Below are 19,504 nucleotides of genomic sequence, written 5' to 3'. Positions count from 1 at the left end.
TACAGCTTATGGTGTAGTGTACGACAATATAACCTTGATTTTATCAAACTAAGAATAAATATTTAAAAAAGACAGATCGAAATTATAAAAATTTGATTTCGTTTTGTATATCAGTGTTTGATACAGAACTAAGAGCATGTTTAACATTTTACCAAGAAATGTTAATTCAAGGATTCTGAAAAGTTGTCGAGAGCTGGTACGTGGGCATCGGAAACGGGTCAAAATTGTTCGGCAGACAAATGAGATTAGGCCCTTTAGCGGCCAAATAAGGGGACTGTATCGGACAACTCAGCGCTCTGGCAACTGGAGCTTTAACTTAAATGAAAGAAGTGTGGCTGATTCAGTTGATTATCCTCGATTATCGCCACAGCAAGTAACATCAATTATCCAGCTGCATGGAGCCACTTTTGAGACCAATGGAGGGGCAGTCAGCCGCGTAGAAACAAACAAGCTTGCATCCAACACACCAATAGAAGATCGACATGCACAGGCAAAGCTGAATACAGCAACAAATCAGTATCTCTTTGGTATATATGATGGACATGCAGGCTGTGCATGTTCACAGGCACTTAGTGAAAGACTCTTTCACTATATAGCTCTGACAATGTTACCACCCTATATGTTGGAGCAAGTTAAAAATGGTGCAGTAGATCCAATGAATGATCTTATTCACAGGTAATCCATAAAATATATTCATGCTTGGATTAAAAAAAATAGACCTGTTACAAAAAAGATATCTTGTCAGAATGGACATTTAGAAATAGTATGCCTCGTCCAGATTCACTCCATCTAGCTCCATCATAGTTGTTCGCTGTGTGTTAAGTCTGTGTAGAGGACTGTCTGATAACTGACAGTTATTTTCAGATGTTCATCATGGCTGCATTATTTTATTTTAAAAATGTCCTCTAATTCTCAGTAGATGTCATCTGTCAGTTACATCACCTTTGTGGCAGAATAACAAAGGTAGAAGGCTGCTCCAGTTATTTACATCCAGATCATGGTCATCACATTAAAATTAATTGAAGTATAGGATGTAGTAAATGAGTTTGTCCTTAAAGAAATATATTATTTTGGCTGGCAGCTTTCTGACTGACCCTATTGTTTTGCTGTGGACCCTCTAAATTTGTCAAACCATAAAAGAAAGAATTGCAGGTTTTCTGAATGATCAGACCAGTTCAGATTTTGTTTAATTTATAGGCAATCATGTTAGACATGATGCTGGTTAAGATGCTTACTACCTCTCCCAATAATTTGTAAGTGCCCGTTTAACATAGAGAGGAAATCAGGATCCAGTGATGGCTACCTTTTCATACTGTTACTAATCTTGGTCATCTTCACATTTATTGCAGCTTGCATCAAACAAAAGCATATTAACTAAAGTATAGAGTGTGCATATTAGACTAACACATAAACAGATTAACACTGTTATGTGTGTGATGAAACAAAAATTTTCTCCAGCCAAAAAATACATTAATTTAGGATATTTAGAACAGTGTTAGCAGTTTATATTTCATCCTTGGAGAAAAATATTAGATTTGTTGCTCATCAAGATGCTTCCTATTTATCCAAACATTCATAAGCATCTGTTAGATGTAGATTGTAAAGAATTAATCAGGAATGACCACTTTTGTATGCTGTTCACCTGTCATGGTCAGCTTCAGAGTCAAAGCAAGTTACCTGACAAATGGCAATTATTTAAGCAATTATAAAGAAAGTGCTTCTCGTACTATTATATAACATTGTGATGTTGAGTAATCAAGCATCTATAAATGGGGGGGTGGGGGCAGAATGAAAAAAAAAAAAAATTTATAACTGACTGACCCTGCTTTTTAAGCATAAAATTCGAAAACTGATTTTTTTTTTTAGATGAATGGTTATATAATTAGTTTGATCATGGCAATATGTCTCTCTTGTTTGGCTGAGTTATACCAAAGACTTATAAAAAGTACTAACAGCTGGGTTGCTAGGTGCTCAGCATTAAGAGGTTAGTGTTAGGACTGGCTGGCCTTTTGTCAGTTGTTGTTGTTGTAGGGTTTAACGCCATTTTTCAGCACACGATAGGCCATACATGGCGGCCAGTATTAATGGTGGAGGAAGAACCCGGGAAAACCCCAGAAAGAACCACCGACCCACGAGAAGCTACTGGCAAGCTTTCTCACATACCCACATTGGCTGAATCCGAGACTCGAACCCACGCTGACAGAGGTGAGATGGCAATGATCCGTAACAGAGAGCACTTTAGACCACTTGGCCACTTGGGGCCCTCCATGTGTCAGGATAATGTGACTGGGTATGACTTAATGCTACATGTTTGCAACATGATGCCCCAGTGCTAGACATCACTATAAATTGCCACTCTGCAGATATCATAGTGATATGACTAGAAAATTGTTAAATCTACATTAAAAATCCAGATCCCCCACCAGTTGAAATTTATATGGATTCACATTGTAGCCCCTAGGGGTGCAAGACTGAGAGTAAAAAATCTTCTGCGAATCAAGACTGGAAGTCAGACTGAGTAAAAATCAAACTTTGGTATCAAAATGGGGGGGTCAAATTAAAAATTACAGGGTCTATGAAGGTAAAGGGAAACGCTGATTCAGTAGGGTTTGGCCATCAATAGATGTTTCTGCAATCTTATATTTATTTCATATATCTTCCTTATAATTATTATGAAAAATTGAATGTAAGGTTGTTGTTGTTGTTGTTGTAGGGTTTAATGCCATTTTTAGCACACGATAGGCTATACATGGCGGCCAGTATGAATGGTGGAGGATGAACCCGGGAAAACCCCAGAAAGAACCACCAACCCATGAGAAGCTACTGGCAAGCTTTTTCACATACCCACATTAGGCGTATCTGAGACTTGAACCCACACAGACAGAGGTGAGATGGCAGTGATTCGTAACGGAGAGCGCTTTAGACCACTCGGCCACTCGGGGCCCCTGAATGTATGGCTGCAATTGTTCAGATTTTTCTTAATTTAAAAAAAATATAGATTTATGAAAATCACAAATCATCTTATGTGTAAATATGTCATTTTCTGACATTCACGGTAATTTAATTGATAAATAATAGAGAGAGAAAATACAAAATAAACAATTAATGTGCCAGTGAGCAAGAAATATGTAGCTGTCTGAAGTTTTGGGTTTGCATTCATTTTGTTAAATTTGCATATGTGTTACTTTTGTTTTATTTTAATGTTTTTTTCTCTCCAAATTGCATTTAATTTCTTTCAACATTAACAGTATTAGACATGATCATTAAGATGCTAATTCTTTCTCTGAATATTTTTTAGCATCTGCTGGACATATAATAAGAAGCACGATTCAGTAATGGCTATCTTCACATGTTGTTCGCTAATCATGATTGGTAAAAATGTATAGTAATTTATGTCAAGCAAATTATTTTAAGTAATTATGTAGAGTACATATGCAATTATCATATGACATTGTGTTGAGAAATACTGACAATGGCTTTTCTCTTTTCTCAAAGGAATACAAATTAGGTTATGTAACTGTTGTTCATTTCAGTAAATGGAGAATGAAAAATTAGTAATAAAAAATTATTTAGTTCAAAGAAATATATTTTTATGTGTGTGCTTAAAACCAGAATATTCATATGTGGCAGCTAAGTACTCCAAACTTTTCTTTCTGCTCCTCAGATTCAAAACATGTTTGTATTTGCTTTTACAAACTTACATATGTCAGTTACCCAGGTAAATAAAATGATGCACACTTGGGCCTCTTGTTATTGATGTCACAAAGCCTGCTGCAGATTGGTCATACGTTTATGAATATAATTTTACCTTAAAGGACTGAGTTTTCAACAAAATTTGATACATTAACTGTGCTAGACCAGTGTGCCATTACTCTAATGTCATTGTGATTTTTTTCTGAGTGCTATTTTTTTATGTTATGCCTTTACAACCTCCCATCAGTTCCTGAACTATGTGGGACGGGTGATAGGTTACCAAAAAAATACAACCCCAACAACAACAACAACCTAAAAATTAAACCCTAGACGTCCTGGGTTCATGCAGTCAGTCAAGCATATACACTTTGCTCAAGACCTTTGAATCAGTGAGGGATCAGACATTTTCCTGCACATACATGAATGTCCAGCAGTATTGTAAAGTGTTGCATAAATAATAAATAAACAAGCTGAATTTATAAAACTTCCCTTTTTTAAAGAATTATCAAAAAGTTACCTCAAACTGAACATGAAATAAATTTCTTCTTAACCATGTTTAAGATCTATAATTTAGACTAAATGTCTCATGTACAGGTTTGCACAGCACACAGCATCTGCCTAACACGAAAATGGGAACACATTGTTTTATTTCAAATACAGTGTGTAACTGATTACTTTGTTATAGGGTTTAATGTCATTTTTCAGCACAAGATAGGCTATACATGGCAGCCAGTATAAATGGTGGAGGAAGAACCTGGGAAAACCCTGGAAAGAACCACCAACACATGAGAAGCTACCAGCAAGCTTTCTCACATACCCACATTGGCCGAGACTCGAATTTGCACAGAGGTGAGATGGCAGTGATCCGTAATGGTGAGCGCTTTAGACCACTCGGTCATTTGGGGCCCCACTTTATATGTAGGATTTTATATGTGCAGTTGATTGAATTGTCCATATTTGTTTTGTCCTCCTTTTGTTATTTTGCAGTTGGTAATACTTGTTTTGTACAATTATTGTGAACTGCATTCATGCATATATTCAGAAAACATTTAATTGTTACAGTAAAAAAAACTTGCTATTTAGCTGTTCACAGTTCTAAATTTCAAAAAAGGTACCTGGGAGAAAACTCTTAGAAAAACTACATGTAGTTGTAATAGTCAGGTGAGGAGCCAAAAATGGAATCCTGTACATTAAATTCATTATACACATATGTACACATTGTTATCAGACTTTAAAAAAAATTGCATGTGATTTTATGTGCTGGTGCATTTCTGCTGTAATGCATACTTGTGTCTTGTATCTCCTTTTGCACTATAATGACTTAAAATATTGAAAAGATTGTATATAGCATTTGTATGAACTCGTTTATGAGGCAAAGGTTGGGAATTTTAGTTGCATGTAGTAATTTAGTTCATTAGCTTAGGAACAGAAATTGGCAATGCCACTTTCCTGCAGTTTGCTATAGGCACCTGATATCTGGAATCCTTGTTCACCTGTATGAAAAGGACGGGAACATATTTGTTTGGCAGCACAGGGTTTTAATATTGTTAAAAAAAAATCATGCTGCATAACAACAGTTTTTAGAATCAGGAAAAGCCTAGTAGTACTTAATTACCATGTCTTTTTTGATAGTTCAATCAGTTTTGGCTTTCACAGTTGCTTTATCATTTGCTGATACAGATTACATCATTAAAGATGCCAAATTCTTTTAATTTAAAAAATTTAGAGTTAGCCAAATTTTACATGAAGCCTGTTTATTACCTGAGGTTGACTGCTCCCAGTCAAAAGGCTAAAACCCCAATAAAAAAGGGGCGAACATAAAGGGTCATTCTAAACTTGGCTAGCATTGAGGAGAGTTGCTCCTGGCTGGCATCAGGCTGTAGGTTCTATCAGTAATACATGCTTTCTGAAGTTTTGTATTCTCCTTACAGATACACTTGCTGGGATGATTATGTTAATGAAGAACTCACTGATACTTTTACCAAAAGCTTGTTGAAACTAGCCATTGAAAGTCTGGCCGCTTATTCTGAAGATTCTGGTGTTGAAGACCATCTGCGAAGTGCCTTTCTTTGTCTTGATCAGGATATTTCTATGGATGCACTTCCAGGATCGACATGTCAGACAAGCTTGGAGTCTGTTGTTCCACTGGCATTTGCTGGATCCTGTGCTCTCGTTGCTTTTGTTGATGAGACTGATTTGTACATCGCAAATGTTGGAGATAGCCAAGCTATACTGGGAGTTTGTACAGAACAAGATCAGTGGGAGGCTGTTGAATTGTCAACACTTCATTGTTTTGGAAACAAGGCAGAGGAAGAAAGGATCTTCAAGCAGCATCCAAATGAATCTCCAGATAATCTGCTGGCACATGGCCGTCTACTTGGAGACTTGGCACCACTGAGAGCTTTTGGCGATGTTCGATTTAAATGGTCTAAGAAAGATTTGAAACACATTGTCAACACTGGATATTCTTCATTAGTAAGTATTTATGGAAATAATCTGATTCCAAGACATTTCAAGACTCCACCATATTTGACTGCTGAGCCAGAAATCATAAAGCATCATTTGTCCCCTAAAGATAAGTTTTTGGTTCTAGCATCAGATGGACTGTGGGAATTCCTTGAACCTCATGAAGTTGTCAAATTAGTTGCTGGACACATGGAGGGGAGAGAAGTTTTGTTGAATAATTTTGAACTTCCAAAAGTTGAACCAGGTGGAAAACAAATTACTCTGGGCCATATTAATGAACTTTTGTTGAAACGCAAACTGAAGTTAGCTCTAAGACCTCAAGATAATAATGCTGCAACACATCTTTTACGGAATGCTCTTGGCCCAGGACATGGAAAGTTGTCTCAGCTTCTTTCGATTCCGAAGATTTCCTCAAGAAATTATCGTGATGATATTACTGTGACTATAATTTACTTTGACACAGAATACATTAAAAACACTTCCTATGCTTGACATTAAGTATATTTCTGGTATTGTTGCGGGGATGGAGTATCCAATGTTATGTTCATTTCTGGATACTATAGCAGCTAAAATGAACAGAATGGATATTTCATCCCGATATATACCTCCATATGATGCAATTGTCCATTATAACATGCAGAGGAACTTACCATGTTTACTTACAATATAATGCACATCGAACTGGAGCTGAGTAAATTAAAATTTATGTCACTGAGTTAAGCTGTACCCTGTTCTACAGATCTGTGGTTTTTTTCCTGATTGCCTCCTAAAGAAAATCTTTTCAAAACAATGTAAAAGGACAGTTAAGGTCATTGATGGTCTAAGTAACTAACAAACCAAGTAGTGTGTAATAAACATGCATATGTTGTCCAAGTGTAGAAAAGATTCTAGCTCTAAATCCAGATACACTTATACTGGATATGAAACTTTCTTAAATAAATGTTTGATTTGGGAAGGCGGGTGTTATGGTTTTTAATAATACATTAAGCTGAAGAGTTTAAATTCCAGTTTCATATGCTGTGCAGAGATATAAGTGTACTGAAACTTGACAATATTTAAATACAGTAATGCTGTGAAACCTGTGTTTGAAATACTTTTTTCTATTTGGTTTCCATGCAATAGCTCATGTTCTGGACCAGACTTTTCATGTGCTTGTGTATGGGGCACAGAAAATGCCTATTAATTTCAGGCCCTGTAGGTCAAAAGTCAAGGGTACAGGGATCGAAGGAATGAAGTTTACTTGTTAACCAGATATCTAGACAAAAATTTGAAATTGATCGCTTTTGAGATAAGACACTTATGCAATGGTCAAGGTCACAGTGACTCTAAGGAGAAAAAGGTTTACACCCAATATTAGATATTTTAGATCTACTGGGTTTAAACCAGAAGAGCTTATGCGATGGTTTGCTGTCTGATGGACGCTTTCTATCCATCCGTGAGTGTAGGTTTGGTATCACTGCTTCTCCTACACTACTTGGAGGATTGCCTTGAATTATACACATGAATTCATCCCATGGTCTACTTGGTCCTAAATGATAATACTGCTGTTTGGCATCCTTATTACTTTGATTCCTTAATGATGGTCATTTTGACATAGGGGTTTTCAGTTAAAGACTTTTTATGATGTCTAACTGGTCCTAAAAAAAAGCAGTGCCTATCTGACATCCAGTACAGTCACCATGGTATCCGTCTTGAAAATCTTGTTATTGCAAATTTTCCTGAATGGATGGTCTTACAAAAATGGGGTTTTCACCAAAAGACTTCTTATGATGTTTGCTTGGTCTTAAACGAAAATGGTGCTGATCTGTCATCCATGGTGGCCATCTTCAACAGTTTATAAACAATACCTCAGAATGGATGATCATACTGACATGAGGGTTTCCAAAAAAAGATGATGTCTTGTAGGTCATAAATGATAATGTTGCCCCTCATAAATGATAATGTTGCCCCACAGACATTCGTTTAGACTTTTTGTGTGTGTCTAGTTGCTCCTATATGAAAATGGTGCTGATCAGTGATCCAAATTGATGGGCATAGTTTGATCTTGTTATTACTGATTCTTAGGAATTGATAATCATAGAGACATTGGGTTTTTACTAAAATACTTCTTATAATACATATTTGGTGCTAAATCATAAAAAATGGTGCCAAACAAACCTAGCTATAATGTTGAAGATCTTATAGCTAATTCTTCTGGAAAATGGTGCTGATATATTGTTGCCATCTTGAAAATCTTATCACTACTCTTTAAGGGATGGTCATATCAACAAGGGTTTTTCATAAAAACGCTGGTCACTATGACCTTCCAAAATTTGAACAGTCTTGTAACAACAACTTTTCCGAAAGAGAAGTCCATAGAGATATTAAAAAGACTTTTTTCTTGTACTGTATTGTTATTCCTGTATTGATAATATGTTGATCTAACCTACAAAATGACTGGTTGACAGTCATACTGAAAATCTCCATATTGCTACATCTCTCAAGTGGATGATCTTATCAACATGGACCCTTCACTAAAACACAATGTAACAGTATGTACCTGGTGTTCAGCAGACTGCCAACATGGCACCATAATTGATCATCTTTAAATCTTGTTATCACCACTCGATGCATGGTGGCATTTGACATGGAGTTTTCATGTAAACACTTCTTGCAATATTTAATTGGTTCTGAATGAAATTGGTGCAAATCTAGCCACCAGCTACATAATCAACACTTTTGTGCTGGAGTTTTGAAAACTGGATCTGTTTGATGTATCGATTGAGTCAACACTCATTGCTTACATTTATGTACTTAAGTAAACTTATGAACACAGTGACCTGTACATATATATACAAATGAACTTTGAGTTAAAAATGCCTGGACTCCCATTTAAACAGAGATGTTGATCCCTACCAGCTGCAGAATATGTAATTGGTAAATCCAATAAAAAATCTCTTTCTGATTAATGTTGCTGCTAGAGAGCTTTGTATCACATTAGAAGGTTTATATCATCTGACAAAGAAAAGTTTTTATTGTGTTCAGATAGGTTAAAGTGTATTGACACTTAGGTAGTAGCAAACGCTTGGCTTGTTAGCCTTTTGAAACTGGAATGTCTAGTTTTATCTTTTTGTTAGTGTTCACATCTCTTCTAATCACTGTAGTTGTGGAGGAGTAGGATAGAAGTGCTAATGCACTTCTGTAGAGATTTATCAGGCTCTCTGTGGTTTTGGGATCTGTCAGTTTGGTATTCCACGGAGGGTCGACTTCATATCTGACATGATATTAATTGCTATAAACTGATGACTGAAAGGATGTGGAGGCTACCCTCCCATCTGCTGGGGAGGATCTGATCACCCCCAGTCCCCATTTTCTATTGCATTCCAGTTACCACTCTGATATTCAGCACTCTATCATCATTGTTACGGTCAAAGGTCTTGACTGAGGTTTTAGCTGTAGCAGCTTGTGAACATGACAACACTTGTTTTTATCAAACCCGTTTTGCAGCGAATGCATTGAAAAATGTCAATTAAATAACTTTGTGTTCTTTCTTCCCACAAATAATTTGTATAGATTTAACCAAACTTAGCATGTGGGCATATCTTGACATTGTGTGAGACATGTTCATTCATTTTCTATTTACAATGTCTGGTTCAAAATTGAAAGCAGTAACATAGACTTTCTGCACTGCACTTATAGATAGCTTGTGAACATGTTGATTTTTGGGAGAATGTTGGGTTTGTTTTACTCTCCATATTGGAGTTGTTCAAGAATATCAAAAATACTTTCAATACTAAGAAGGAGAAACAAATAAAAGAACCAGAGAAATAGCATTATCTTGTATTCCAATAAATTATTTTCAACCAGTTATGTGTAAGTTCCTTTGAGGGACTATTTTGGTTTATTTTTGGTTAAACTGAGACATTGTCAACCAAACTGCTGCAACGAAAGTTGTACCTGTTGCTGTAAATCAAGGAAAGGTGTTAAATTATTATTTGTTTTGTTCTCTTCTGCTGTTTTTGTATTTGTTGAAAGACAGTTATATTTAAAATAAATGTTTGAATACACATAATGAATATTATTGCCAATTAACTGTACAAATCTGTATACATATTGTTTTGCATGAATATATACCTCATCAGCTTTGCATGCAGTATTGTTTAGTGTAAATTCTTCTGCGTTTGAGTGTACATGTAGTATGTGGTTCATATCCTACCAGAGTTTGTGTATAATACTTTAACAAATTTACTCTTGAATAATACTCACCAAACTGTTGACAACCTATACCCAGATCTGAAATCCTATCATGAGCTAGTAGAAATGGGTGGATGCACTTAAATTTGATCTGAAGCAAATAGCATAGACTCTGATCTCCTGGTGGATTACGCATTAACACATCTGGATCTGTGTTCTTCTGTGCACTTGTGGTCTGAAGCAAACATTATAAATCCATATCTCCTGTTCAGTATTGCAGTAATACATCTGGGTCCTTACTGTTCACTGTAGTTATGATCTGAAGTAAACAGGATAGACCTTGATTGTCTATATGATCATGCAGTGGCACATCTGGGTCTAGACTGTTTTCTTATGATTTGAGGTAAACAGGATAAACCTAGATCTCTGGTCAGATCATGCATTGGCACATCTTGGTCCATATGATGTGAGGTAAACATGGTAGACCTTGATCTCCTGTCAGATCATGCATTGGCACATCTTGGTATATATGATTTGAGGTAAACAGGATAAACCTTGATCTCTGGTCAGATCATGCAGTGGCACATCTGGGTCCATATGATGTGAGGTAAACATGGTAGACCTTGATCTCCAGTCAGATCATGCAGTGGCACATCTTGGTCCATATGATGTGAGGTAAACATGGTAGACCTTGATCTCCTGTCAGATCATGCAGTGGCACATCTTGGTCCATATGATGTGAAGTACACATGGTAGACCTTGCTCTCCGGTCAGATCATGCAGTGGCACATCATGGTCCATATGATGTGAGGTAAACAGGGTAGACCTTGATCTCCTGTCAGATCATGCAGTGGCACATCTTGGTCCATATGATGTGAGGTAAACAGGGTAGACCTTGATCTCCTGTCAGATCATGCAGTGGCACATCTTGGTCCATATGATGTGAGGTAAACATGGTAGACCTTGATCTCCTGTCAGTTCATGCAGTGGCACATCGTGGACCAGACTTTTACTCAACTTAATATCTGAAGCAAACAACAGATAAATTGATCTCCTGTTGGATGATACAGTGACACATCTGGGTCTATGCAGATTCCTCTAAGTATGATCTGAAGAAAATTTGATAGAACTTGATCTCCTGTTTGATGATCATTGACCAGGATTTCCTGTCATATCATGCAGAGGCGCATCTGGGTCTAGACAGTTTCCTCTACTTATGATTTAAAGCAAACACCATAGACCTTGATCTCCAATTTGGATCGTGTAGTGATACCTGGGTTTATGCTGTTCACAGATGTGTGACCCTGTACATAGATAGATGTATTGAGAATTTCCTTGTTTATAGGAGTGTTAGGTAATTGAAAATGTTGCTTGAAATTTCAGTTTTTAACATGTTTATGTTTGTGTATCAGTTCTTGTGTTTTTGCAGAAAGTCTGATTTGCAAGTGCTAGTAGTCTGATCTACATGTGCTAGTAGTCTAATACACATGTGATAGTAGTCTGATACACTCTGATATACATGTGATTATAGTCTGATATATATATATATACATGTGTTAGTAGTCTGATAAACATGTGATAGTCTGATAAATGTGTGATAGTGTCATATGCATGTGCTAGTAGTCTGATATACATTTGCTCGTAAGAAAGGTTCAGTACACAGATTTACATTTGATGGATTGATAGTGCAGACATAGCATATATACTCACCTTATAAGCCACATGCGAACTACAAACAACATTGGCCCTGATCTGCTTTTGCATAATGAGCCAGCAGATCAAGGTCTTTATTCTATGTTCTGCTGATTTCTCCTAACTGACTTCATAGACACAGATTTGCCAGTGCATCATTCAATGGTCGGTCTGGGTCTGTGCAGATTGCTGTTTACTTGACTTATAAGCAAGTATATACCATAATTATACATACTCATGGAAGAATAATTAATGTAAAACTGAGTGCCTCGTTATGGGCAGAAACTTCCATTGACTTTTTAAAAAATAATTGCACATAGTGAAAATTCAAGGGAATTGGATAAGAAATGTTGAAGTTATTACTATATCCATTTATATATTGTAAATATTGATAATCAGGAAGATGCTGGAGTCATCCCAGCAAGCCAGATAACAAGCTTCAAGCTTTCAGCCCATGACTTTGTCTGTATTGTGTATAGTCGCAACCATGAATATGCTAGAGTCACCCCATCAAGCCAGGGAACAAGCTTTCAGCCCATGAGTATGTAATGTTTGCACCTAGCAAGCAACAGTAGTGGACAGTAAGCCAGTGTGTGTTGCAGTTTAATGTCTTTTTTGTCTGACTGTGGTTGGAGTAAAAAATCAATCAAATGTATATACTGTTGTATACCTGTATACATGACAATGTACTCAGATACCTCATTTAAGAATTTATAAATGGGTTTTACCTCACAAATGAAAAAGGATCCATTTATTTAGTCTTTCCATTTAGTTTATGACCCAACATATCATATTTATTAAAGTGTCAATTATTGTATATACCTGTCTAATACACATCCAACTAATATGCCGGCAAATTGGGATCTGCACTGTCTGTACTACTCGAGATGCTGATCTGACTCTTGGCTTTTGGTAGTTGGATGCACATTGTGTTCATTCTAGGATGTGCAAATCAAACTAGTTTTTATGGAACATAATGCATAATATTTGTAAGCAGTACCTTTGCTACTTTGTTAAATCTCTCCAGTATTTATAAAATTCCTCTCCTTTTTTCAAATAGAGGAGGAAATTTCTCACGTAAATTATTAGCTCTTGAAAAACCTTATGCATGTTTTTACATTGGTAAATGCTGTATTAATTTTGAAGTAGGTACTTGTAGATTGGACATTGTTATGTGATTTGAATATGTACGAGTTTTTATGTATATATCACTGAGCGGAATATCCAAGCAAATTGTTCAGTGTTTTGTATGTAGTTTTGATATATTTAGGGTGTTCTTGTCAAGCCTCAGCTTTAATCAGGAAAGTTTCATGTTGAATATAATGTTATGGATTGTTAGACCATTTTGCAGCTATGTATATGCACAGATAAAGTCTAAATTGAAAGGGTACATGAATTAGTCCAAAAACATAGTCTTTTTTTTACATGTGAGACTTGCCTCAGCTGGCAGAACACAATCTTTTGGATGTAGTAACAGACAAAAAGTACTTTCATGTTGTTTTATTTTATAAATTAAAGTAACAGGAAATTAATTGGAATGAATAGAAAATAACAGATTGAAGTTGGTATTGTGGTGTTCTGGAGATAGAGTAAATGACCCTTTAAAGGGAGGGGGTCTAAGAGAGCAGAAATGTAGGGGTTACTGAAGGCAGATGGGGAGCACACATCTGTTTCTATCGAGTTTGATTGCAGTTTCGTGGTTTACAGTATTTTCCCCCATGCTTTAGTGAGGGGTTATTGTGACACCGTTCATCCTTCTGTCTGTAGTGTCATCTACTCCATTGGTAGAAATTTAACAAACATGGTACATTACTTGCACATGTGGTAACCGTTTGCAAAAGTGATAAGATTGCCTATGGGATCTCTGCAAGTGGGTCAGATATTCAAAAATTGCAATGACCGTAAATGTTTTAATGTTATTTGACCAGAATGCATTCATTGGATGATACATTCAGGTAATGTATGTACCACATTGGTTTTATGAGTGAAGGGATCAAGGTTTCTTAGGAGATCAGGGTAAGGTACATGTAATCACGAGCTGGGTATTTTTCAGTGGTAGCCATGCAGTAGTGCGAGTGTAAATTTGTCGTCATTCTGTACTAATCTAAACTGGGTAATGATAATATCCACATAGAAAAGGTTATTAACTTTTTATGACACATGGATAGTTTATATTAACTTTTTTGTTTATACATCATTTTGTAATAAATGCATGAACAGTCTTATGCAGTTTGTTTGCATATAATTGATAAAAAAAAGTCCACATATCATTCCTTAAATTTTATAGTTTTCCTGTAGTTTTTCTTTGTTTTTGCTTTATTCATAATGATGAAATTTGCTCAAATGTTTAGCAAACACATAGAATATATGTAAGAATTAAATTGTAATATTTTTAATTTTATCAGAAAAGAATTGTCTATTCTCAGAACAAAAAATGATGATTACCATACGATTTTAAGGTTTCTTAACTCTCTTAAAGAAATAATGACAGCATCTGATGTTATTGTTATGAATACATTTTCATGGTTTATCCTTGTATTTTTTTCTTTATATTAGACAGGTTTTCTTAATCACTAACAGAAGTTCAGATAGTCTCCTGGTTGTCATACAGAGAATTCATAAATCTAGAATCTTTATCTTTTTACTGAGAGTACCATATTTGCTTACAGATCAGGTCCAGCTGCAAAAAAAACACAAACATGGACCCTGATCTGCTCTCCCATAATGTACCACCAGATCAGGGTATGTGTTGTTTGTTTTACTGATTACCCCTTTAAAAAAAACTTATCCTATCACAGAATGCAACATACCTCTGAGATAAAAATTTTTAAAAAAATCTTTTCAGACATCATTGTATATCTTTGAGTGATATTTCTTGTGCATTTTTTCCTTCAGTGTATAAAAAGTTTTGCATAAATTTTTCTTTCTTTCTGGAATGGGGCTGCTGTAAACCAGTATAAAATTTAAGAGAACTTGAATGAGATCACAGTATAGTCAAGTCAATATATCTGCAAAAATTGGTTGATTCCACTTCAGGAATATTAACACTGCTTTATGAAAAATCATGGTGCTTTTAATTGGTAACTGTTCATCCAGTTACGCAGTAAAAGAAATCGGGTATTATGTCACTATATGTGTGATATGTATAGCTCCCCATTTTTTTTTGGGGGGGGGTGCATGTAAATTGTATTACTTTACCAAACTTAAGTCATGATCACCTGTATTTAATATAGTATTAAGATGTTATAAAGGATAAAGGTAGTCTATTGTGCTACATATATGTACCAATACATAGATAATGTTTGTCATAGCTACTATATATATATGTGTGTGTGTTTTTATTTTTTTCTTAGTGTATATAAACCTGCTCATTACAACTTAATCTAAAAACATTTTGGCTTGGAGGAATTTAGTGACATTGTTCCCATTCTGTTTTACCAATTACAGTTTGTATTACAAATAAAAGTCATTAACTATGGTGTCATTAAAATTACCCATTAAGGTTAGAGCCACTGTCCTTTCAGATCCATTTCACATGTCAAGCAAGGTAACTTAAATTTAATTAAACATTATAGTTATCTCCATCAGATTAATCTGTTAATGATACAGAGCCCTGGTACAGAATACTTGCATCTTGCCTTTGTCCATGTGGAATTGAGTTTTGACACAGTTAATGTAGGGATGCGAGGTGGTTTGTCAGTAGCTTCATGTGGTTGGTGTTTCTTCCTGGTCTTTCTCTAGTCTTTCCTCCACCAAAATACTGGACACCATATGTAGTTTATCATGTACAGAAAAATTGTGTTAAAGCTACAAAACACAAAAATCTCTGTTAACAATAGTAAAAAGGACCATGAATAGCAATATCTTTGTAGCTATTCACCTATCTGATCCCATGTAAATTAGTATGGTGTCACTTCAGCTCTCCAAGCCAACAGTATTTTCAATACTTTGATTTTTCTTCATGCTTTGTCTTTAAAATGATGTCAAATGCTGAAACGAGTATCATTCACCTCCATCAGGATGGATTACATGTAATCAGTGTACTTAAAAATAATCGTGTTTTGACTGAAAGGATGATACAATAAATTAACTGCAAGGACCAGGATGTCACAGAAATTGAGTTCAAAGATAGTAAAATCTGTGTGTGTGTATGATTTGGATTTTTAACTTAGCTGTAGCAATTTTTCACTTATATCACTAAAATTTCTACAGTGTGACAGTTTATAGTGATGTCTAGCACTGGTGCATCGTGCTGCAGACATGTAGCATAATGTTCTACCCAGTCACATTATCCTGACACCAGGCAGACCAGTCCTAACACTGACATGTTAATGCTGAGCACATAGTGACGCAGCTGTTAGTGCCATTTTTATAAGTCTTTGGTATGACTTGGCCGGGGTTTGAACCCGCTACCTCCTGCATCTGAGGTGGATACTTTAACCACTAGGCCAACGGAGCGGTCCTATAGTGAAGTTTAAGAGCATTAATGTGCTTAACTTTACGTCTTTATGGTCACTTTAGGTCCTTATGGTCACTTTAGGTCCTTATGGTCACCTGAATCATGAATCTTATCATTTAATAAATTTAGTCACGCCTCCAAAATTAAAATTCCAACTTATAAGTTGAAGCATATTTTCAACATTTTGTGTGAGAAAAGACAATTTTATGATTTTTTTTAAACCTTTATATTACAAAATGTATGTGCAGTCATTTAACAACTTAATAATCCCTCAGTTTATATCAGAATTGGAATGCAGGTGTGTTGGTATTACAAGTTTAGGGTTCTGAGTTGAGTATTTATTTTATTTGAAGCTGAAGTTAAAGTTCTTGTTTGTATGTTTACTTCATGATGTGTATGTGTAGATCATGTTGCACAACTATAAGTTATATTTAAGATAAAGTTTAATATCTCAGTTTCTTTTGTTCCTTTTTATTGTTTTGCCTGCTTTAGCATAGGTGAGACCTAGGCATCACTCGGTCCACGGGATTCGTTGTTGTCAGCATTGGTTAAGGACTTGATTCAAGGTTTTCTGTATCGTTGTAAATCACATACCCTATGTTTGATATGTTATAATTTAACTATAGAATCAGGAAGCTCTGCACTGTTATTCCAATGCACCCCTACCCTTTCTGTTATCATTTGGGTCAATGATTTTTTAAAATCATGGTAAAATTAATAAAATATTCTGTATGATCCTAAACTTCCAGACCAGGGAGAGATAGGTGTCAAATTCTATTACAGAATGTAGAAGTTCTGCCCTTGTTTTATATCCATGCACCTGTATCCTTGTATTTTAACCAACCTCAACAGAGAGCATCCCAGCATAAACTCAAATAAAGTTTTTACAAATAATGCAAATCCATCATCAATTATTGCCTCTGTTTCTAAAAATGGAAGAATCTTCAAACAGCTCACTGGACCACTGACCACTGGAGAGAATTTGATTATATTTGAGAAAAAACAATATTATGAAGGGGTTTAAAGTTTTATGCAAGTGCTAGCAATCAATTTTCATATAGGGCCATTATGACTAAAAAGCTGTTAAGCGACGTCTCCAAAACCAAGGCGCAGAATTTTCTAAAATTTGACAGAAATTCCTGTAAAACTTTGTACATTGTACATTTGATACAAGTTCACTATCAAATGGCCACCGCTACAAAAATAGAAAATGTTTTCAACAACTTCTTAAGAAAAACAACCAAACAGAATGTGACTAGATTGGATAGAAAGTGTCTGGCATAAAACATTTATTCAAATGATGCTGATTTGAAATCAAAATGTGGCTGCTGTTACTAAAAAAGAATACTTAAAATGTGACAAAATTTGCTTATTAGAATTTGGCTGAATTATAATGAAAAATGTATGGCATGAAAATTGTTGCAATAGTTTGCTATCAAATATGGCCATCATTTCTCAAAAGTGTTGAACAAAATTTTACCTGATTTTACAGACAGCATCCTGGCACAGTAGGCTTTGAAAAATATGTGCAAATGTTGCCAATCCACCACTGACCACTCCATTGGCCTAGTGGTTAGAGCGTCCACCTCGGCTGTGGGAGGTCATGGGTTCGATTCCTGGCTGAGTCATAAAGAAGACTTACAAAAATGGTACTAACAGCTGCCTCGCTTGGCGCTCAGCATTAAGAGGTTAGTGTTAGGACTGGTCAGCCTGGTGTCAGGATAATGTGACTGGGTGGGACATCATGCTACATGTCTGCAGCATGATGCCCCAGTGCTAGACATCACTATAAACTGCCACACTGTAAACATCATAGCGATATGACTGAAAAATTGTTAAAGCTACGTTAAAAATCCAGATCACAAACACAAACAAACCAATCCACCACTAAAGGTAGAAAAACATTTGTGTAACCTTTATGTCCAAACTCTTAAGCAGAAAATTTGATTAACTTTAATACAAAGCACCATCACCATTTCTTGTGTTTCTTTATAAACCTAAAAGATAAGCTCAGATACACTGCACATTAGAACAATCCTGAATCAAGACACATCAGTTGAATATTTATTTAATTATTGAGTTTTGAAGAACTCATTAATTGATAATACTTTGGTATGACAAAGCGATACTTCAAATTGAAATGTGTTCCACCCAGTGAATAAGTTTATTAATTTTTCAGATGCATTTTTTAAAAGCATCCACAAAAGCATACCATAGCACTATACAACTTTTCTCCCTTTTCAGTAGGTTCTGATTGTATGGTCTGAGAATTATTTAATCATCAATTTCCATGGGATCTGCCGTATTTCATGTTATATTTCATACACGAAAAAGTAATTATTAATTTCAGTGTACGAAACATTATATGTAAGATAAATAATTATCATTTGGTGGTACTGTGTATGAAAAATAAAGGGATCATACCTGAATGAGTTCTACGGAACACATGCTACTCGACAACCTAACGGTACAAACATACAAAGTAAATTTACATTTTCTGTCTCATTCTGTTCTCAACTCAAGAATCTAATTACAATAAAAAATAAAAGTACTCAAAGATTTTTGTTGTTATTAGTGAAGGAGAGAGAGAGAGGATTATGTCTCAGCGTGCAAGCTTGTCTGCGTTTAGAGCATATGTAGCTGTTATGTTGTGTAATGTTGGCAAAATGATTAAGATGGTTTGAACATGTATTAGTTATGGCTATTATTTATTGGTAAATTGTATGCAACAATCTGAGACAACATTGTCAAAAAATTAAGTGCAACTTGTATTTTTGCATTAACAATAATCTCATCAAATTGCAATAAAAATAAAGAACTTGAGATCACGTGTGTGTGTGAGAGAGAGAGAGATGAAACAAGATTTTGTCAGTGTACAAGACTGTATTTATTCAGGGTGGTTTTTATTTGTAGCATTTGCAAAGAGAAAAAAAGTTGTTGTTGTTGTTGTTGTAGTGTTTAACGCCATTTTTCAGCACATGATAGGCTATACATGGCGGCCAGTATTACTGGTGGAGGAAG

The 19,504-nt window shown here is 35.5% G+C and overlaps 1 protein-coding gene across 1 annotated transcript; it reads left to right on the top strand.

Annotated features, from left to right (window-relative positions):
- LOC149780580 (pyruvate dehydrogenase [acetyl-transferring]-phosphatase 1, mitochondrial-like) lies at positions 1-19,040 on the top strand. The gene is made up of 2 exons (XM_089937697.1): positions 1-675; positions 5,625-19,040. Exons 1-2 carry the CDS (start codon positions 137-139, stop codon positions 6,649-6,651), a joined length of 1,566 nt encoding a protein of 521 aa, XP_089793823.1. The 5' UTR covers positions 1-136; the 3' UTR covers positions 6,652-19,040.
- The last annotated feature ends 464 nt before the right edge of the window (positions 19,041-19,504 follow it).

This window comes from Sinohyriopsis cumingii, chromosome 16, assembly GCF_028554795.1.
Source record: "Sinohyriopsis cumingii isolate HCF-2022 chromosome 16, ASM2855479v2, whole genome shotgun sequence".
Lineage (NCBI taxonomy): Eukaryota > Metazoa > Mollusca > Bivalvia > Unionida > Unionidae > Sinohyriopsis > Sinohyriopsis cumingii.
Note: the sequence above shows the minus strand (reverse complement) of the source record. Positions and strands in the feature narration are given on the sequence as shown.